Raw genomic sequence first — 22,720 nt, forward strand, 5'->3', positions numbered from 1 at the left:
TGCGAATGGACCCTTACTTGTTGAACCCCCTCAACTCCAACGCACCGGCTGTGATTCTGCTGGCTGGTTGCAGCGGCGACAGGCCCTCTCCTATGTACGTTCCTTGCCTTCGCTGGCTGAGGTGCGAGGGGATCCATCGGCATTTGACGCCCTCCTGCTCCAGGACGATCCTCCCACGCACACGGTGTCCCTACTGTACTCCCTGCTTCTAAATACTCTACGTCCTGATCTTCCGACCTACACTGCCGCTTGGGACAAAGACTTAGGTCGAGTTCTCTCTGATATTGATTGGCGTAAATGCTTCGCTATGACTCACTCGCTGTCCCCCGATACACGCGTTCAGAAGGGTTACAAGCTCCTGACACAATGGTGTCGGTGCCCTTCTTCTGCTAAATACATTGACCCCCCTCCAATCCGATGTTTGTTGGAGGTGTATGTCGTCTAGGGGCATGATTTTGCATATTTGGGGGAACTGTCCTCAGATCCACTGGTTATGGGCCAACATCATTGCTCTGTACTGCCAGCTACGGGCGACCATGATCTCTGCCACATGGAACTGGCCTTGTTGTCTCTGGTGCCTGGTTCCTTCCGCTCAATTAAGAGAGATGTTCTTGGGTTCTTCTTGGCAGCTGTCAGGGCTGTGATCCCCAGACATTGGAAAACCACCCATATACCCACTATGTTGGAGTGGACCCTGGAGTTGGATGCGATTAGAGACATGGAAAATGTGTTGGCACGGGAGGGGGGCAAGGAGGAGCGATTCTCCGCCACATGGATGTCCTGGGACATGTTTCGGCATTCGGATGCCTTCAAGTCCTGGATTGATGCCACAGTGTTACCTGGTGCTGGTGGAACGTAGTGGGATGTGCGCAGCACCCCCCCCCCCCCCTCTGATCTCTCTTCCCTACCTGTACTTGCTGGTCCTTCCTCGCCTCTCTTTCTGCTTCTGCAGTCCCTTGCTTTCCTTTTTCTCTGTCCTTACAGATATGTCATTGACTATGACTTTGGTCTTTCCTATGTGTTCGCATATTGCTCTTCCAGATTACTCGGCATAGTGCCTTGTTATGGTTCTCTGACCTCAATACTTGATTGCTTCTTTAATTTAGATACCTGCTGTAGTGAGTTCTATCACTGTTTTTTTTTTTTATTTATCTGCTATAGCCGACAGGTACCCTCCTGAGATATGACCAGCTCTCCTGTGCCGCTTCTCTCCGTTTGGGTCCATGTGGGCCTGGAGGTTTTTTTTTTTTTTTCATGAGACACGCTATTGTTGCAGATTACTAATGTATGCTGTGACTGCCTTATCTGTTTGTACTCTTTACTCCTGCTCTCTGCTCTGTACAACAAAAGTTTGTGCTTTCTTTCTTTTCCAATAAACAAAGATTGAACTAAAAAGGCTTGAGAAGGGATGCCTTGAACTGCTGATACATATACATCGAAGTTATAGTTCTTGTATTAGACAGCTCACATGTGTGCATTCTGGTATCCAGTGTAGTGCATTTTATTGAGCAAGTTTATGTGCCAACTGCTTTGAGTAACAGTTTCTCTAAAGCATGCATAACAATACCAATCCAGAGTGGTTTCTTTTTTCTTTTTTTTTTTAGCAGTTTCATTGTCATGTCCAGCCCCATCTTTTTATTCTAGGTGGCTGGACTATTTTTGCTATTTTTTTTTTTTTTTTTTTTTTTACTTTTTTGATATTTTTCACTTACAGCTGTGAAAGTCTGAAGAACACGCAAATATATTTTCCAAAGGCAAAGGGCCTATAGATTTAAAAGAGCGTGCTTTTGAAGTTGTACATCCCATGATAATTGTGTAAATGCTCAATAAAAATACACAAAAATCATATCCTATTTCATATTGTTGCACACAATACAACATAACATCCAAAATTAAAGACAAAACTATATAAATATTAATAAATAAATAAATATTTGTAAGCTTTTATTTGTGCATTTTTGCAAAAAAGGTAAAAAAAAATGAAGGAAAGTAAAGACTGTATGTATACAGGGCCGCTGATAGAGGGGTACCACCGGTCCTCCTGTAGGGGGGCCTGTGCACACAGGGGGATCGGTGCGGCAGGGCAATTACAGAACAATGCCCTGCATCTTTTTTTCTCCCTGCAGTCAAAAGCAAGTTTCTCTCCCTCCCGACAGCTTTTAGCTGCTGCAGGGGGAGAGACAGAAACAGGGCATCGCTCTGTAATTGACCAACCGCACTGATCCCCCTAACTGTTATGCTGACATCCGATTCCTCCTGTGTGTGTGTGTACCCCTGGCTTGAGCCCTGGGTGCCAACACCACTTGCCAGCCATGGTCCATTGCACACGGCCACTGCATAAGGGAGTCGATGCAGAGAATGTGCTGCTGTTTGTTTGGAAAAAAAAAAAAAAAACATGCTGGCACTGCCCAGTAGAGCCATGTCCAACTCTGTAAGGTGAACAAGCAGGGACCCTGAGAGGGGATTTGGAATGTGCAGCACCGATGGTGATAGCAGTGAGCGCGGAATGCTGACCATAGAAGTGAATGGAATGGATAGGAAGCAAGATGGCTGCTAGGTGCAGAAGGGTGGGAGCTGTGGATGGGAGTTATTTAAGGTGCAGAAGGGTGAGAGCTGTGGATGGAGGGTGTTCTAGGTGCAGAGGGGTGATCTGTGGACGAGGAAGTGATGCTCGTGTGTGCTAAAAATTATCTTAGTGTATTTTTCTTTTAGGTGTGGGGGGGGGAGGGGTTTCTCAAAGCTGGGCACTAGAGAGAAAAATAACTTTACTACACCTACGGGCAGTCCCGGGAGGTATACTACCCCTCTCTGCTATAGGTACTCAAGTTTTGTTACATGTAACAGAGAAATTGATTTTACGGCAAGTCAAAAATCCCATTTTCTCTTTCGTTCATTGATGGACAGAGCTCCTGGACGTCCCAAAGCAGTGTCAAACATGAGGGGAGGAAACAGCAAGAAAATATTCCCAAGGCTAAACCGTAGCCAACCAGGTAAAAGGAGCTCAACCAAAACAACTGGAGCCTACCTGAGAAACATTACACCCCCAAAGAGGGAACAAGCCCCCTAAACAGCAGCCTGTAATACCTTGCGGCCAAAGAGGCATCTGCAGATGCCAACACATCCACTTTATAACATTTTGTGAAAGTGTAGACCGATGACCAAGTGGCCGCCTTGCACACCTGCGGTACTGACGCCTGATGATAAAAGGCCCAGGAAGCACTGAGCGTCCATGTAGGGAAAGGAGGAACCTCATCCTTAATCGAATAGGCCCGAGTCACCGCCTGTCTAAACCATCTAAAAATGGTCGCAGAAGAAGCGGATAGTTCTTTTCGAGGCCAATCCGTAAGCACAAATAGTGAGTGTGACTTCCTAAAAGACTCCGTAGCTGTCTGGTACACCCAAATAGCCTGAACCACATCCAGGGAATGCAATGCAATTTCCTTTGGATGTTTTGGCCTGGGACACAGGGAAGACAACACAATGTCCTCATTCAGATGGAAATCAGAGACCACCATTGGAAGGAACGACGGACAGGGGCAAAGAACCACCTTATCTTTGTGGACCACCAAATAAGGGGGGACGACAAGAGAACGCCGCCAATTCTGACAGTTGCAGCGCTGATAAATAAACCATAATATAAGTGCAAACAATATGAAATCTCAAATTACAATGAAATTTCCAATAAATCAACTACAAGTGAAAAAAAAGTCCAAGTGAAAAAGAAAACGCTACAGAATGCCAAAATCCCAGTGCACGATGTGATCTTAGGTGTCACCCTTGTTGTCTTTCCTTCACCAAAGTGTTAAAATATGAACTCACCAGAAATATATGTTGTCTAAGTTATAGGACAACAATCACGTAATGGGATATGAATGTGTTGCACCTCTGGAGATCTCAGTTTGAACCAACAAAACCAATGGTGATCCCACACACATTTAGGATGAAGCCATGAAGAAGCTTTCAATCAGTCAAGCAAAGTAAATCAATAGGCATGATTCTCACAGTGTAGTCATTTAATTCAAAAAGGTTAAAATAATATACTAAAACTTAATAAAAAAAACTAGACTCACATGGGCCAAACGCCAGTAGATATGCAAAATACTGGTGGTAAAGTACAATAAACAAGGTCCATAAAGTGCATAAAAATGTATAAGTTGAACCACGTTACGCTTACTGCGAACGGCGCCAAACTATAGATAGGATGGCAGCTGGACCTCAGACATATACCCCAGCTCAACGGCCGTTTCCCACCAGGTGCATCATCAGGAGCTCAAGGAATATAGCCTATTCTGTCCAAATGTATCTGCAGCCCTCACCTTGCACCAAATTCCATTGATTGGGGACATTGTGAGCGGCGAAACGTCACTTTCGGTCTCGCCGCCATGTTAGTGAGGATACTTCCAGTATCCAAGTCCTGTAGTTCTAAACATCATGACTTCCGGTCCAGCGCCATGTTCTAGTAGACCTTTTGGTAGAAAACAGTGGCAATCCACTGTTCAGCAGTTCCAAGTGTCCTATCACATTTGGCACAAGGTCTGTGTATCATGCAAAGGCAAACACACAAAAAGGGGCCAGAGTACACCAAAGTGTATAAATAGCACTAAAGATTATAACATCATTAGCGATGGAACGTCACTTCCGGTTTTGCCATCATGGTAATGAGGTAACCGTCTCAAGTTGTTATAACCAACATTGTGTCTTCCGGTCCAGGCACCATTTTCTAGTAGACCTATCGTTAAAAGAAAACAATGATTGACTAGTTTAAGATCTCTGAGTATCCTATTAAATTTGGCATAACCACTGTATGCATGTAAAAGGCTAACAGATATATCTAAATATAAATAAACTATAATATTAAGACTAAGAGTCAAAGTTTAGGTGGATAACACACTATTCTGTTAGAATCCTACAAGAGAATCTGATCATATACGAGGACTGCATATAATCACATCACAATCCATATATGTTAATGAGGAGCATATGAAGAAATACAGGAGGAAAAAGTAAATACCCATGTATTACAAAATATCATAAGTAGGGTGTCAACTGTCTCAAAGCACAAATGAGTGTTGATGAAACAGTTGACATCCCACTCGACATTCAACCCCAATGAGGAATAACACTTAAGCTCGTAAAACCATTTAATCTCTAACTTAGAAATCTCTCTGGTGCGATCACAACCCCTCCAATGGGGGCTTTAATTTGGCTATGCCTACAAATTTGAGAGAACAGAGATCTCTCCCTTGACAGGTTCTATAATGAATAATAAAATGAAAGCAACGCCAATAATAAATACAGTGGAACCTTGGTTTGTAATCCAAAGCGCTCTTATATCAAAGCGGATTTTCCCATAGGAAATAATGGAAACTCAGATAATTCGTTCCACAAACATTTATTCATTATGGCAATACAAAATACAGTATAAAGTGTACTGTAGAAATAAAACAAACTAAGCTGAACTTAAAAATACAGTACTGTACTGTAAAAATGAAACAAATTAACCTGCACTTTGCCTTTGAAAAGAATTGTAGCTGGTGTGAGGGAGACAAGAGAGTGTAAAGGAGGAGGGTGGTTATTGTGTAGGATGTCCATCACTAACTTTACCAAGGAACCTATCCAATGACACTTGCTTTTGTCGCCTTTTGAGAATTTGGCGGAAATGTGACATTGCATTGTCGTTAAACAGATTGCTCGCTCGCACCGCTACAGCCTTATTCGGGTGGTGCTTTTCTACAAAATTTTGCACTGTTTCCCACATTTTACACATCTCCCTAATCTAATTTGAAGGGATGGATTCCTCTGCCTGTTTATCCTCCACTTCAGATGAGATCTCCTCCATAACCTCTTGCTGTTGGTCTTGGTGCAGATCCATCAGTTCATCAGTGGTCAGCTCCTGGTTATGTTCCTCCACCAGCTCTTGAATGTCATACTAATTCACCTCCAGTCCCAAAGTCTGACCCAAGGACACAATTTCATCGACAACTGGCGGCTCCTGCTCCTGAGCAAACCCCTCACAGTCATGTCCAAGAACACAATCAGGCCACAGTTTTCTCCAAGCAGCATTGAGGGTTCTCTTGGTGACCCCATTCCAGGATTTATCGATGATTTTAAGGCAGTTCACAATGTGGAAATGATCTTTCCAAAACTCGGAGGCTAAGGTTTGTTCCTTCAGTGACCTCGAAGCATAGCTGAAATAGTGCTTTGGTGTAAATTTTTTTAAAGTTGGAAATGACCTGCTGATCCATGGGCTGGATTAATGGACTGGTATTGGGAGGAAGGAACTTGACCTTAATGAACTCAAATTCTTCCAGTAAGTCGTCATGAAGGCCTGGAGGATGAGCAGGAGCATTATCCATTAGCAGCAAGACTTTGAGTGGCAGATTGTTTTCTAAGAGATATCTCTTCACTGAAGGACCGAAGACCTCATTGATCCACTCAACAAACAAGATACGAGTGACCCAAGCCCTGCTGTTGGACCTCCACATAACATTTAACTGGCTCTTCTGCACCTTGTATTCCTTGAAGGCTCGAGGATTCTCAGAATGATACACGAGCAGGGGTTGGATTTTGAAATCTCCACTTGCATTAGCACAAAACAAGGAGGGTAAGACGGTCTTTCATGGGCTTGTGACCGGGCAGTGCACTCTCTTCTGCTGTAATGTAGGTCCTCTTTGGCATCTTTTTCCAAAAAAGCCCCGTCTCATCGCAGTTAAAAACCTGCTGGGGCAGGTAACATTCGGAAACCATGAGCTCTTTGAACTCGGCAACAAATGCCTCAGCTGCCTTAGTGTCAGAACTCACAGCCTCTCCGTGCCTCACAACACTATGGATGCCACTTCTCCTCTTAAAGTTATCAAACCATCCCCTGCTCGCCTTGAAGCTTTCCTCCTGTTCTTGCGATGTACCTGGCAGTTTGCTTACAAGGTCGGTGTATAAGGCCTTTGCTTTCTCACAGATAATGTTCTCAGACACAGTATCACCTGCTAGTTGCTTCTCATTTATCCAGACAAGAAGCAACTTTTCTACATCTTCCAGAACACGTGGCCGCTGCTTTGATACTCTAGAGACTCCTTTTGCTGCATCTAGCCCCATTAATTCTTCTTTTTTCTTTAAAATTGTACAAATTGTCGAAGTAGACTTCTGATATAATCTTGCAATTTCGGACACTCGCATACCCTGTTCATGTTTCGTAATGATTTCTTTTTTAACATCCACTGTAATAACCCCCTTCTTCTTACTGCCTTCCTTTTCCACCTTTTTTTTTCTTACTTGGGGGCATTATTGGTGAGGTACGCCAACAAAGACGGTGAAATGATAACCCACAATCCTGCATTGAGAAAGAGAAAAGAAGAATTTGTACTGTACTAGCCCTGTATACTGTACTGTAAAAGGCATTGTGTTCAGCCGTGTACTGTACCAGCCTGTATGTACTGTATACATACTGTACTGTAAAAGGCATTCATTGTGTTCAGCCCTGTGTACTGTACCAGCCTGTATGTACTGTACTGTATACTGTACATGTACAGTAATGTGTTCAGCCCTGTGCAGGTGACTCATGTTTGCCATTTAAATACTGTACTGTATGTAGGTGACTCATGTTTGCCATTTAAATACTGTACTGTATGCAGGTGACTCATGTTTGCCATTTAAATACTGTACTGTATGCAGGTGACTCATGTTTGCCATTTAAATGCTGTACTGTAAGCAGGTGACTCATGTTTGCCATTTAAATACAGTACAGTACTGTATGCAGGTGACTCACGTTTGCCTTTTAAATGTACTGTATTGTATGCAGGTGCAGGGGTTCCACATCCGAACATCCGCTCTGCATTCCGGAGACACTCGGCTCGTCGGCTCGGCTGATGACGTCACTTCCGGGTGCGGCGCTCGCAAACCAAAGCAAAAAAAAAATGATTGCTCGTCTTTCAAGTTGCTCGTAAACCGCGGTACTCGTAAACCAAGGTTCCACTGTACATATATTTGCATAAAATTGCAAATAAAGAATGTACCAAAGTCCTTAAAAAGAGAAACGGGGAGGGGAGGAGGTCAATACAGATCTTCAAGTCAACGGTGTGCGCAGTAGGAAAAGCATAATATCACCCAGTAGTGACAGCCATGTCTTTGATGACGCCCAGATAGGCGGGCGAAATGCGTAGACGTAACTTCCTGGCAGACACTCGTCACACCACGTCACTTCCGCAAAGAACCGCAGGGGGAAGCTGTGTCGTTTTCAAGTTACTCTTCAGCAACTTCTTCACAAAGTTAGCTTTTACCATTTGACCCGTTACCACATGTACATGGCGGGATAAGGATTCCACCCCTCTATCCACGAGATCCGAAAAGGTTGGCGACTCTTTCACCGGCACCAGAGTCACTTTATTCAACCTGACCACTGGGGAATCCACCTTCGGTGGTACAGCCCACCTGGTATCCACCGCCTCCGCAAGGGGATAACGGCATGCAAAATGCTTAGGCACCACCAGCATGTGCTTAATGCGTCACCATTGTTCATCCACAATAGAGTGAAACAAGTCAGGACAAGGGAATACTTTACCTGATTTGCGATATTTGCAGGAGCCAAAAGACACCTGCATACCTGACGCTGTGGATTCATAAGCCATTTTAAAAGTTTCCCGCACACAATCAAATTTTCCACCAAGGTGCGTCTCGCGCGACAGCGCTTGAGGACAGGTCCTCTTCACCGTCAGAATGCGAAGACACTGACCCCTCAAGGTGGTCTGCGTCTGCAGCAACCATATCTGTGTCAGAATCCGAAGATCCTGCGATGGAGAGCAGGGCGGAGGACGTTTGCGGCTAGCAGCACCAGAACAAACCGACTGCACTTTTGACATCAGGCTTTGCAGAAAAACCACAATCTCTGGCTGCAACTGCGAGCCGGAGGATCCAGCAGTTATTTCCAGGGGGTCTGCAGATGATATCCTGGGACTCCATTTGCAAACAACATTTTTTGTGCACTGTCCCTTTAAGACCACAAAAAAACGCAGTCTACCCGTTATTACTGCAGATCCAAAAATTCTGAGCAATGTATAAATATAGCAGAGCAGGAGAGGAAAACCTACAGGGGACCGCCAGAAACTTTTCCAGCCCTGATAAAAACGTGAAGTCCTGGTCAGTGTCAAAACGAAAGTAACACAGAAAAAACAGGAAGAGAAAGCAACACTGCCTCAAGCATAGAAAAAAAAAAACGTGCTGCATGCCAGTCCCGCCTCTGGACCACAAGAAAATGGCTGCTATACATTCTCAATGGGGAATTCTAGAAAATGGCTGCCCCTACAAACTAATGGAAACACAGAGGTCATGAACCACGGAAAAATGGCGGCCCCCATGCGCGCCATGCAGTCTCCAGGACCCCAAAAGGGGATCCCAGAACAAAAGGCGACTAAGGGTCCCCATTCAAGGACCCCCCTCCCCCCCCCCCCCAAGGACCATCCATCCCCCACAAATATGTGCCGAAAACCGGCCGCAATATTACCGCTCAGCCCCCCCCCACGGTGAAGACCCACAAGGTGGGGAGCAAGGGCTATGCCAGTTAGGTTTCCGGGGTGCCAGGGAACCGAAGGAGCCCCTAAGGTCTGACCATTCCCGGGAGGGGCCCACGCCCACCCTGCTACCTCCAGGGGTAGCTCACCATACCGCGGTACCAGGCAGGCCCACTCTGAGATCACCTCCCATCCAGGATGGAGGTGCTGTTAGCAGAGGGGAGGCTGCGACTCAGGGCGTTCCAGGTCGTCTGCGTCCCGGCGAGATGATCCACTCGCAGGTTCCTCCCCATCCATCGGGGCACTGTTCTGGTGAGGCCTAGTACTGGACTATAACCTGCTCAAGCTCACAGACCAGACTGGGAGACCTTAAGGATCTATATTATCCAGTGCGAAAACCACAGCTGGCTGTTGCTTGTATGGATCTTGGTCCTAGAAAATAGAAAATAACAAACTTTCCCTGTTACAGCTAAGATCGAAGTCCCAGCAGGGAACTAGGTCCTATCCCTGTCACTAGGCAGAATAAACTGTTTGAGTATAGCAGAGCCTCAGTGGGTATGCCTGCTGAGACAGCCCCTATAGGCGTGGACAAGTTTTTTTCCACCTAGTGCCTATCCCTAGTGGGAGGAGCATAACCCTATAGTCTATGATTAAGCAAAGCTGCGTCTGTCGATTAACGATAGAGAAAAAAATGATTTTAACTTGTAAACAAGTGTCAGAAAAAGGCCCGGTCCAGAAGTGGTTAACTGACTGTTTTGCCTGTAAATGTTCAATAATGGTATAGAACAAACTTACATCTGGTGTAACTAAATAATAAGGGGCATCATCTTCCAGAGGAATGTCATCTAAAGTCTGCAGTAAATGTATCTAAAATCTGCAGTAAATGATTTGTATCTTTGAGGTAGGCAGGAGTAGACATGATAAGAGGTTGTAAAAAAAATATCTAAGTACTGTCCTAATATAGAGGATAGGGAGTCCACCCCATTAACAATAAGTCTATCGTTATGAACCTTGTGCCTTGTATGTATTCAAATGGCAGAAAAAAATAAGTGATGGAGGTGAGGCTTTCTTCTACTCCTTTCTTTTTATTTGGGGCCGGGCAGGAGACGTGGTTGAAGAGCTGACCACGTGTGTATCAATCTCACTGCTCTTCAAACAAACAAAAATAAGAGCAGGTGATAAGAGTGGCAAGAAAAAAGAGAAAGTTAGCAATGTAAGTAAACCGTAAAAACAGCGGGGCAGAGTGCAAATGTTATAAATGGATGTGATCTGAAACTTGTTACCTGCTGATCTCATCCATTCATAATTCCAGGCAATCCTTGAATGGTTATAGGTTTTTGGTTGCTTGGGCCAAAAACTTAAAGCCTGTGAAACTGTAGTTGACATAAGGGAGATTAAGCTGGCCTGCTGCAAGCAGTTTTGTCCCAAAGCAATTCTTACACCCATAGCAGTAAAAGGGTTAATGCCCTTGCTGTTTCATATGACCACTAGGGGTGGGCTCGAACATCAGCTGTTCGTGTGTTCGCCAAACACACAAACAAATGGGGCGCTCGGCAGGAAGTTCGCCCGCTGATGAGCGCCCCATAATGCACTGCGCTGATGAATTAATTACTGATGATTGGCCAAAGCATGCACCTGACCTGTATGCTTTGGCCAATCACAGCACAATGTCCTGTCAGAGCCATGATTGGCCAAAGGAAGGGTGCCTTTAGCCAATCATAGCTCAGGGGCTAAGTCCACGCCCCACACTATACAAGGCTGCTTAGTGCACAGTGAATTGAGTTAGTTTAGTGCAGTCAGTGTAGTGTTCAGGTTATACCCCACTTTTATAATGTATGGATATGTTGTAGTCCTGGGTCCCCTCTCAGTGCTCCCCAGGTTTTGTGTACATGTCACTTCTAGTTCGTGAGCAGTGCCATGTCAAGCTGACCAATATTTTTCATGGATGCCAACAACCAGTGAAAGCTGAAAATTGGTATGGGCAGGAAGGGGGTGAAAGTGCCCTTTATTTTAGGCTCCGTTCACATGTAGGCGTTTTGGGGCGTTTTTGGGGAGTTTTTCTGCTCTAGGATCAGCTCTCAAAACGCCCAACAAGACAAATCCTATTCATTTCAATGGCCCCTGTTCACATCTGAGCGTTTTGACGCTGTAAGCAAAACGCCCAACGCTCAAAAAAGTACATGAGCTTCTTTTTGGGCAGATTACAGGCGTTTTCCATTGGTTTCTATTCAATCGAAAAACGCCTGCACAAAAAACGCCTGTAAAATCGCGGTAAAAATCGCGGCAAAAAACGCGCGAAAACGCTATGCTCAGGTGTGAATGTAGCCTAAATGGTTAAGGGGAACCCTATAATAAAAAAAAAACAAAAAAAACAAACGACATGGGTTCCCCCCCCCCCCCAAATCTATACCAGGCCCTTTGAATCTTGGTATAGATTTTGAGGGGAACTACACGCCAAAATTGGAAAAAAAAATAAAAAAATTAGAAAAAAAGAATGTTGGGTCCCCCCCAAAATCCAGATAAGGAGGGTGCTTTGGGGTGCCCCCCCCCCAAGGCACCTTGTCCCCATGTGGATGGGGACAATGGCCTCTTCCTGACAACCCTGCGCTGTGGTTGTGGGGGTCTGCGGGTGGGGCGGAAGCGTCATTCAATAATATTCTATTTTTCGGGTCCGGCAAGCGTCGTGATTGACGAGGGATTTACATAGAAGGACACTTATTTGGTCAAAAACGGTCTTGTGTTCATTTCTTTTTTTGTACACTTTTTTGTTGAATGGGTAGGGGTACGATGTACCCAATACCCATTCATATGGGAGGATCTGGGGGCTTCCTTTTTAAAAGGGGGCTTTAAGATTCTGAAAGCCCCCTACCAGCAGCCCCCTACAACCACAGCCCAGAGTTGTTGGGAAGAGGCCTTTGCCCCCATCAACATGGGGACAAGGTGCAGTGGGGGGCACCCCAAAGCACCATTCCCATGTTAAGGGCAGGCGTCCTGGTATGGTTTGGGGGGGGGGGTGCTTGCTCAGGGTGGAGTTCCCCTTAAAATCTATACCAGACCCAAAGGGCCTGGTATGGATTTTGTTGAAGAGCCCACGCCAATTTTTTTTTTTTTTCTTGGTGTGGAGATTACCTTAAAATTTATACCAGGTATAGATTTTGGGGGGGACCCAATGCAGTTTTTTTTTTTTTTTGTTTTTTATTCTGTCATAGATTTCCTCTTAACCACTTAAATACAGGGCCCTTCCTGCCAAAACCAATTTTCAGCTTTCAGTGCTCATTGGCGGATATGGAAAATACTGAGCAGCTTGGCATGGCATCTCTATTTCCAGGAGCCAACAATCCATTACAGCCGCGAGCAAGTTTAAATTACATTTTTTTTCCTTTAGAAATGCTGCAACAGACTACATACATCGTACAGATGCGTCAGTTTACAGGCACATTAAGGGGACCCCCTAGGCACGGTATTTAAAGGAATATTTCATTTTTTTTTTTTTTGACTTTAAGCATCATTAAAATCACTGCTCCTGTAAAAACGATTTAAAACATTTTTTTTTTTTTGCATTAATTCATGTCCCCCAGGGCAGTACCCGGGTCCCCATACACTTTTTATGGCAATAACTTGCATATAAGCCTTTAAAATTAGGACTTTTGATTGTTTTCATGTTCGTGTCCCATAGACTTTAATAGAGTTTGCATGTACGCTAGAACTTTTCCCCTGCTCGAAATTTTCTGGTGCAAACCGAACAGGAGGGTGTTCGGCCCTTCACTAATGACCACTGTGTTAAAAGATCCATTCTTAACCTACGGCCACACCTTCAGTTTAATCTTCCTAGCTGTCTGCATGGCTTCCTGTACACTTTCTGTGCTTCTTACTAGCCTGCCTGAAACACTGAATGGGGTTTATTTACTAAAGCTGTGTGAGTGTGCAAAGTGGGAGTAAAGTGTTTTTTTTTTTTTTGCAAAAAAGCTTAGGAACGCTACAGCTGAAAAAAGCTAAAAAACTGCTAAAAACGCTAGTGCAAAAAAGGTGAAAAAAAAAAAAAAAGGTGAAAAACTCCTTCTACAGCTTCATCTTTCTACTGGCGTTCTGATGACTTCCAGTGTGCATGATGCCTTATAGTGAGAACCCCACATATTATGCTGAGCCAGAAAAGGTTACCTGAATATAATCTTACACAATGCAAATGCCCAGCATGTACCGTCTTCTCTCCATCATTCCTGAATTCAAAGACATCAAATACAAACAAATAATATAAATAAAACTGTAACCAGCTGCCTATCAACACCCAATAACATACCAAGAAAGGTGCGCAAACCCAGGTGAACGTGCCAACTGCAGACAGGTAAGCCGATTTCTTCAGCACGTTAAGCTCCTCTTGTCGGATTCCAAGCACTTTTTCCTTAAAAGCTAGTTCCCAGGCATAGAGCTTTAGCACTTTAATGCCATTTAATATCTCATTCATCAGCTTAATCCTGTTGTCTTTGCACTTCATTTGGACCACCTAAAAGGAAAGTCCATTACAAAAGGGTTAAAAAGTGCAGTATATTAATAAACATTTATACACACACATTTATATATATACACATATACATACACATACACACACAGTATATACCTACACACACACACTCTCTTCAAGATGTAAAACGAAACCCATAGATATAAGAGGATCGTTGTTGAGTCTATTTTAATGGGGTTAGGCAAAAACACTCCTGACTGACAGATCTCAGAATTGGCCTATAAGTTTTGATTTTCCTAACCAATAGCTGCTATTTAATTCTTAAAGTGTTACAATCTCCAGGACCCTGCATTCATTATATCTGGTCTCCCACAATACAAAGAACATGGAAATGCTATCATTTTAGTAAATATAAACTGCTAAAAACTGAATTTTTGTAAAATCTTACCTGTAAAATTCCTTTCTCTGAGTCCTCCGACAGTCGCCGCCTCTTCATATTCGTCACAATGGGGTTATGACCTTTGCTCCATAGGAGTAGCTAGGCTATAGAATATGTCAATATTAAGGCTTTTAACATATCCCACCCCCAGTGGGTGGTCCCCTCAGTCAATACCCTCCTACTTCCTGTATCCATACCTCAGTTTCAGTGGAATAGCAGTAGAGTATACAACCAAACCCCAAAAGAGGGGCGGGGGCGGCGACTGTCGGAGGACTCAGAGAAAGGAATTTTACAGGTAAGATTTTACAAAAATTCAGTTTTCTCTTACGTCCTCCAACAGTCGCCGCCTCTTCATATTCGTCACAATGGGGACGTCCCAAAGCAGTGCAAACATGAGGGGTGGGAAACGCAGTCGCGCCTAAGGCAACGTCGTCTCCACATCAGAGAAAGGAACCTTACCAAGGGAAGGAAACCAGCTGGGCAGCATGAAAAAAAGGTGCTCAACAGGAGCAACAACCCAGGAAAAAACAAATAACCTAGGGATAAAATCATATCCCAAACAGCCAAGGGCCCAAAACAAGGGACCCTAAAGAACTGCCGCACTAAGAACCTTGCGGCCAAAGGAAGCATCAGCCGATGCCTGAACATCCACCTTGTAGAACTTCGTGAAGGTGTGAACGGACGACCAAGGTGCCGCCTTACACACCTGGGCAACAGAAGCCCGATGATGACAGGCCCAAGACGTACTCAGAGATCTGGTAGAGTGCGCCTTCACAGGCATAGGAGGAACTTTTCCCTTCAAAGCATATGCCTGTTCAATGGTCTGTCTGATCCATTTGGCGATGGTAGAAGCCGACGCCGCCATGCCCTTCCGAGGACCCTCTGGAAGGACAAATAAGGAATCCGACTTGCAAAAAGATTCAGTCGATTTCAGGTAAACCCTGATCGCCCGAACAACATCCAGGGAGTACAAATCCACCTCCTTCGGATGCTTGGGCTTTGCGCAGAGCGAAGGTAGGACAATATCCTCATTGAGGTGAAAATCTGAAAATCACCTGCAGGACAAAGCTGCCAGCTCCGACACCCGGCGAGCCGAAGTGATCGCCACCAAAAAGGCAACCTTCTTGGACAACATGGACAACGAGATCTTTCTGATCTGTTCAAAGGGAGCATGTTGTAACACGGACAGAACAAGATTCAAGTCCCAAGGAGGCAGGGGTTCCCTCCTAGGAGGGACCAGATGTCGCACCCCTTGGACAAAAGTGCTAACCAAGGAGTTAGATGCCACAGGACGTTGAAAAAGAACGGCCAACGCAGACACCTGACCTTTGATCGTAGCCAGCGCCAAACGCTGGTCAACACCCGTATGAAGGAAGGACAACACCCTAGACACCGAGTACGTGCGAGGGGAATGCCCCCTGGACTCACACCAGGCAAAATAGGCCTTCCAAGTACGGTAATAGACCTTCCCCAAGGAAGACTTCCTCGCGTTGATCAAAGTGTGAATGACCTCAGGGGAGAGACCCCTATCCTTCAGGACCTCGGTTTCAACAGCCAGGCCGTCAAAGCCAGCGACTGTAAAGCAGGATGGAATATCGGTCCTTGAGACAGGAGATCTTCCGAGTTCAACCTGCGAAGGAACCTGGACAGCAGTTGAATCGGTGGGAATGCGTACAGCAGTCGGTATTGATGCCACGGAGCTACCAACTGACTCACTGACTCCAGGACGTCACTAACGCGTCTGAGGCGTCTGCCCGAGGATCGCGCGTCCTTGCTAGGAACCTTTCCACCTTGTTGTTTAGACGAGACGCGAACAGGTCCACATCTGGAAGACCCCACTTCGCGCACAACATCTGGAAGACATCCGGGGTGAAGTGACCATTCCCCCTGGTCCAGGGTCTGGCGACTCAGATAATCCGCCTGCCAGTTCCCCACCCCCGGAATGTGAACTGCCGTTATCGCCGGGACGTGTGTCTCGGCCCAAGACAGAATGTCGGCCACCTCCCGAGCCGCCCGGGCACTCCTGGTGCCCCCTTGGTGGTTGATGTAGGCCACCGCTGTGGCATTGTCCGTCTGCACCCGAACCGGACGGCCCTGCAGCCTGTCCGTCCAACGTCGAAGGCAGAGATTTATCGCTCGTAGTTCCAGAATGTTGATCGGAAGAGAGGATTCCTCCACCGACCAAGTTCCCTGGGCGGACAGAACGCCCAGAACCCCACCCCAGCCCGACAGGCTGGCATCCGTGGTGACCACCGTCCATGAGAGAGGACGAAAAGACTTGCCCCCCGACACCGTCGGGGACTGGAGCCACCACAGAAGATCCCTTCTGGTGCGATGACTCAATGAAATCTGGAGTTCCAGAGATTGCGGTCGCCCGTCCCACCTGGACAGGATCTCCGCTTGGAGACCCCGCGTGTGAAACTGGGTGAAGGGAATCGCCTCAAAAGCTGAGACCATCAATCCCAAACAGCGCATGCACGTCCGGATGGACGAGCACGGAACGTCCCTGAGGGACCTGACCTCCTCCTGAAGAGACCCGAGTTTGTCTTCCGGCAGGAAGACCTTCGCCTGGACTGAGTCCAGAATCATCCCCAGGTAGGGAAGACGAACCGACGGGCACAGCGTCGATTTTGGAAAGTTTATCGTCCAACCAAACTCCTGCAGAGTCTGCATTGTGACGGACAGGTCTGACACAAGACCCTGGTTGGTCGCCGACCGAACCAGAATGTCGTCCAGATACCCCAGGACAGAGATGCCCTGGGCTTTCAACAAAGCCAGAACCGGTGCAAGCACCTTGGTGAACACCCGTGGAGCCGAAGCAAGCCCAAAAGGCAGCGCCACGAATTGGTAATGATCCTCCGCAATGGCGAATCGAAGGTACCTCTGGTGACCCTCGAAAATGGGGATGTGAAGATACGCATCCTTCAAGTCGATGGAGGCCATGAATTCCCCCGGAACCAGGGCAGCAACCACCAACCGCAGGGATTCCATGCGGAACTTGCGAACCCGCACAAAGCGGTTCAGAGCCTTCAAGTCCAGAATCGGACGCACCTTGCCCTCCTTCCTGGGCACGGTGAACAGATTGGAATAGAACCCCCGAAATCTGTCCCGATGAGGCACCGGAACCACTACTCCCTGAGCCCGCAGGTCCCGCACCGCCAGGTGCAGATCCCGCAAACGCTCCGGAGACAGTTGAAGATTTGAGGGAAAAAATCTGCTCTCCGGCCGAGAGAGAAACTCGATCTTGTAGCCAGATCGAACGATTTCCTGAACCCACCTGTCCCGAACCCGGGCCAGCCAGGGTTGAAGAAAACCGAGCAAGCGTCCCCCCACCCCAGAACCCGGTGAGGGCGCCCCTTCAGGCCGCACTGTTGTGGGCAGCGGATCCGGACTGGCCGGACTTCTGCTTACCTGTCCACGGCTTCTTCTGGGAGCCTTGGCCTTTGAACGGCTTGCCCTTATAGTGCGACCGAAAGGAACCCTGAGAGGGCCGAAAAGAAGCGGTCTTCTTACCAGGAGCCGCCTTAGCCTTGTGGAATTGGGGCAAGAGCGTGCTCTTACCACCCGTGATCCCTTTAATCAGTGTATCCAAGGAATCGCCAAAAAGGCGAGATCCGTTATAGGGTAGATTAGCCAAGGTCTTGTGCGAAGACCACAGACCAACACTTCAGCCAAATCAGGCGGCGCGACAACACCGCCACACTGTGCACACGTGCAGCCAACGGAACTATATCCAAGTCCGCATCACACAAATACATGACACCCTGATGGATTTGATCCACCATAACCAATGTCTCTGGAGGGGCAGAGTCAGCCACCAGGACGCGCCTAAGCACCTGCGTCCAATTTGCGACAGCCTGAGCTGCCATAAGTGAAGCAAAAATAGCTTTGAGCATAGAACCGGTAACCGAATAAGTATGACGGGTAAGAGACTCCAGCCTCCTGTCTGTGGCATCCCCGAACACCGGCGTATCCTCAGCAGGAATCGCAGTGGATTTATTCAAAACCGCTACCACGTGATCCACCGGAGGTGGCACACACCAACGTTCATCAGTAGCGGGCGTGAAAGGATAACGCAGCTTGAAACTACTTGGCACAGCAAAAGGCTTCCGCAGATTGCGCCACTGTTCACTAACAGCGCGCTGAAAATCATCAGTGCAAGGAAAAACCTGTGAAGATCTGCGTTTCCGCTGCGTCCCATAGGAGGCTAAAACAGCAGGAGGACATGGCTCATCCTGCAAACGCAGTGTTTGTTTGATAGAAGCAACCAATTCATCCATGAGTGCAAGCTCTTCAGACGAGCAAGGGGGAGAATTATCAACCCCTTCCACCTCAGCCTCCACTTCTGATCCCACAAGATCCAGGGAGGAACGGGACCCCGATAAGGAGACCCCAGCCATAGCAGCCCCATCACCCTCACCCTCGGAATCAGAGGAAATTGAAACTCTGGGCCGTTTAGTGGATTGAGCAGCCACCAGCATTTGCACCTGAGCAGCAAGGTTAGCCACAACAGCAGCCAAATCACCCCCTAGGGGGGAAGAAGCAGCCCCTTGGCCTCCCACCAAAGTGAGAGGAAATTTGCTTTCCTGAGAATCCATGCCCCCAAAAAATTTTGCAGGAGAATAAAGGGTAACTGCCCCTTTAAAAGCGCGGTCAGCGCAGCCCACCGCACTCACACACCAGCACAAGCCGACCCCCACAGGGAAAAGCACAAACTCAGGCAAGGATTCAGGGCAGAGAGGATAAAACCTGCAGAGACCACCGCTGCTGCTGCTGCCTCGATCGGTACGCCCAGGAGAAGAGGAAGTGATGCAATACAGGGCGCTCTATTAAAGCCTATGGAGGGCTACAAGAAAATGGCCGCCTGCAGTGCCAGCATGAGGCCGGAGCGATCGACGCCAAAATGGCGGCGCTTGGCGCCGAAAACGCCGCTCCCGCCCACAGTGAAACACCAGTACACATGCAGTACAGTAAAAACAATGGCGGACCGCAGCAGCGGTCGCCGCAAGTATCCACAACATGATCCACATCATGCCCCGCAGCACACAGCCTGTCACACAGTAAAAGACAGCACACATTCTGACACAGAGACAGTGCAGTATAGCCCCCCTCCTTGCATTCCACAGAGTGCAGCTAAGACAGATAGGGAGTCCAACAGTGTGAACAGGGGCAGGGTTACACAGTCCCAGACTGACACCCCCCAAACAGACAGGTCCCCACACAGATACACTTACCTCCTAAATGGCGTGGGGAACCCGCACAAGCGATCAAGCCACTGCACATGGGACAGGGAGAGTCGCAGCCAGGACGCAGGAGAACTGCGGAGCGATACCGCAAGGCGTCCAGTGAGGTAGCCACCTCACCATAGCATCCCTGTAGCGAACAGGGATGGGTCGTTCATTGTGCCAGGAAAAATACCTGACTGAACGCTCGATGGCAGGCTGGGAAGCCACTGACCCACAACCTGCGACCAGGGGGGTCAGCCCGAGACCCACCCCATACGATCCTCTTCATCAGAAGAACTAACTAATGCTGACAAAAGTAACAGCTAAGTAAAGAGAGAGAAAAAAACTCAAATAAAATCAAAAAAAGAGAAAAGGCTGAGACAAAATGCCCCAGCATAGAGACATCCAGCTACTCCTGACAAGCTAGACATTGAAACTGAGGTATGGATACAGGAAGTAGGAGGGTATTGACTGAGGGGACCACCCCCTGGGGGTGTGATATGTTAAAAGCGTTAATATTGACATATTCTGTTGCCTAGCTACTCCTACGGAGCAAAGGTCATAACCCCATTGTGACGAATATGAAGAGGTGGCGACTGTCGGAGGACGTAAGAGAAAATGGATTTTTGTAAAGTCTTACCGTAAAATCCTTTTCTCTTAGCTCATTGACAGACGCAGTCCTCTGATTAATATCAAATTGGGTTATACTGCCCTCTACAGGAGTAGGACACTAGGCAGAAGAAAACGTTCTGGCCCCACCTTAGGGGCAGTCCCAGAGGGTATATCCTCTCTCTCTCTGCTACAGGATGTTAGTTATGTCACAAAGCAATGTAAGAGAATTTAACCCAACCCAACTCAAAGATAGAGGGGCGGGTACTGCGTCTGTCAATGAGCTAAGAGAAAAGGATTTTACGGTAAGACTTTACAAAAATCCATTTTTCTCTGTCGCTCATTGACAGACGCAGTCCTCTTTGATTAATATCAAATTGGGACGTCCCAATGCAGTGCCACAAATGAGGGGTGGGAACAGAAATCAAAATCCAGAAGGCCCAACCGGAGCCAACCAGAAGCATCAAGGGACTCATCGAACAAAAAGATGAGACCTAAGTGAGAAAACCCAAGAAACCCTCGAGGTAGACCAACAGTCTCCTTAAACAGCGGCCTGCAGGAACCTTGCGGCCAAAAGAGGCATCCGCCGATGCCAGCACATCAACCTTATACAATTTTGTAAAGGTATGAACCGACGACCAAGTAGTCGCCTTGAAAACCTGAACCACTGACGCCTGATGGCGGAAGGCCCAGGAAGCACTAAGCGCCCGAGTAGAGCGCGCCTTACCAGGGAACGGGGGATCCCGACCCTTAAATAGAATAAGCCTATACCACCGTCTGTCTGATCCATCTAGAGATGGTCGTGGCAGAAACAGGCAACCCCTTCTTAGGGCCATCCGTGATGACAAACAGTGAATCCGTCTTACGAAATGAATCCGTAGTATTCAAGTATACCCTGATCGCCCGAACTACATCCAAGGAATGCAACGCGAATTCTCGAGGATGACTGGGCTTAGGACACAGGGAAGGCAATACAACTCTTTTTTTTTTTTTTTTTTATGTGTAATCCCCCAGCGCAATAGCGCCCCTCAGCGTACCTGCTTTGGACCCCCACAGAGAGAGAGAGAGACCCCAAGGGCTCACCACCTGATGCAGAGAAGCTTCTACCAAACTGCTCCCAGCGCTGTCCTAAGCAGACCAGGGAGTCCTGCGATAGCTTTCCTGGGTAAAGGAAGTGGCTCCGCCCCTATACACGCCTTCCGGCGCTCCCAGTGCTACTCCTCGAGGTAGCTGGGTACATCAAACATGGCCGCCCCCCATGCAGGAGACAACAGGCTACGGCAAAATGGCGGCCTGCGTGACCTGCGGGCGGCCTGTGTAAACAATGGCGGTTCCTATGCGGCCTATGGGCCTGCGGGATCCGTGCGGCCTGCAGCAAGATGGCGGTGCCTGCTGATATTGTGTGGCTTCTACCGGAGGATTGGCGGCGGCCTGCGGACGGCTATGGAAGGCTGGCGGCGGCCTGACAAGTGCAGCCTGCGGGAGGATGGCGGTAGCCCCTGCATCACTCTGCATAGGGTAGGTGCTTAACCTTTTATCTACATGCCAGTACTTTCTATGATTATCTAATTAGTCAGCTCCCGAACCAAGCCTCCTGGAGTGTCATCTCCCAAACCAAGCCTCCTGGAGTGTCATCTCCCAAACCAAGCCTCATGGAGCGTCAGCTCCCAAACCAATCCTCATGGAGCGTCAGCTCCCAAACCAATCCTCATGGAGCGTCAGCTCCCAAACCAATCCTCATGGAGCGTCAGCTCCCAAACCAATCCTCATGGAGCGTCAGCTCCCAAACCAAGCCTCATGGAGCGTCAGCTCCCAAACCAAGCCTCATGGAGCGTCAGCTCCCAAACCAAGCCTCATGGAGCGTCGGCTCCCAAACCAAGCCTCATGGAGCGTCAGCTCCCAAACCAAGCCTGCTGGAGTGTAACTCCTATTCACCAAATCACACTCTCAAAAGGAGGATCTGTGAACATGTCATAGGACAGAGGGGGAACCTTAGGATCAAAGGGTCCGACCATCCACAGATGGGCCCGTATCCATCCCAAAAACCCGACAGGGGGAACATCTACTCACCATACCAGAACCGACGGGCACCCCCTCTTAACAGAACCCCTCTCCACCGAGGTGGGGGGCTGTCGACCAATGCGGACGACATGACTCAGATTCCGACTGGTCGTAGGCGTCCTAGCGAGATGTTTCACTCGCAAGGCCAGTCCCCGTCCAGCGGGACTATGTCGCAGGCCGACCCAGCGCGGAGCTAGGGCCTGCACACGCTTGTAGGCTGAACTGGGGTGACCACTGGATCTCAACATCCAGCCCGTCGCCCAGCGCCAGCATAATTGTTTGAGTGTGTCGCGGCTGATCCAGCGCGGAGCTGGAGTCTGCACGCACTTGTAGGCTGAACTGGGGTGACCACTGGATCTCAACATCCAGCCCGTCGCCCAGCTCCAGCATAATTGCTTGAATGTGTCGCGGCTGATCCAGCGTGGCG

The 22,720-nt window shown here is 47.8% G+C and overlaps 1 protein-coding gene across 2 annotated transcripts in view; it reads right to left on the minus strand.

The window, feature by feature from the left end:
* The window catches only part of ABCC1 (ATP binding cassette subfamily C member 1 (ABCC1 blood group)), an 891,484-nt gene that overhangs the window by 525,601 nt on the left and 343,163 nt on the right, over nucleotides 1-22,720 (minus strand). For both annotated transcript variants that reach the window (XM_082260033.1, XM_082260032.1), the window contains exon 12: nucleotides 13,798-14,001. In XM_082260033.1, coding sequence (XP_082116159.1) covers nucleotides 13,798-14,001 — 204 coding nt within the window. The remainder of the gene's footprint in view (nucleotides 1-13,797; nucleotides 14,002-22,720) is intronic.

This window comes from Pelophylax lessonae, assembly GCF_965119305.1.
Source record: "Pelophylax lessonae genome assembly, chromosome: 6".
In the NCBI taxonomy this organism is placed as follows: Eukaryota; Metazoa; Chordata; class Amphibia; order Anura; family Ranidae; genus Pelophylax; species Pelophylax lessonae.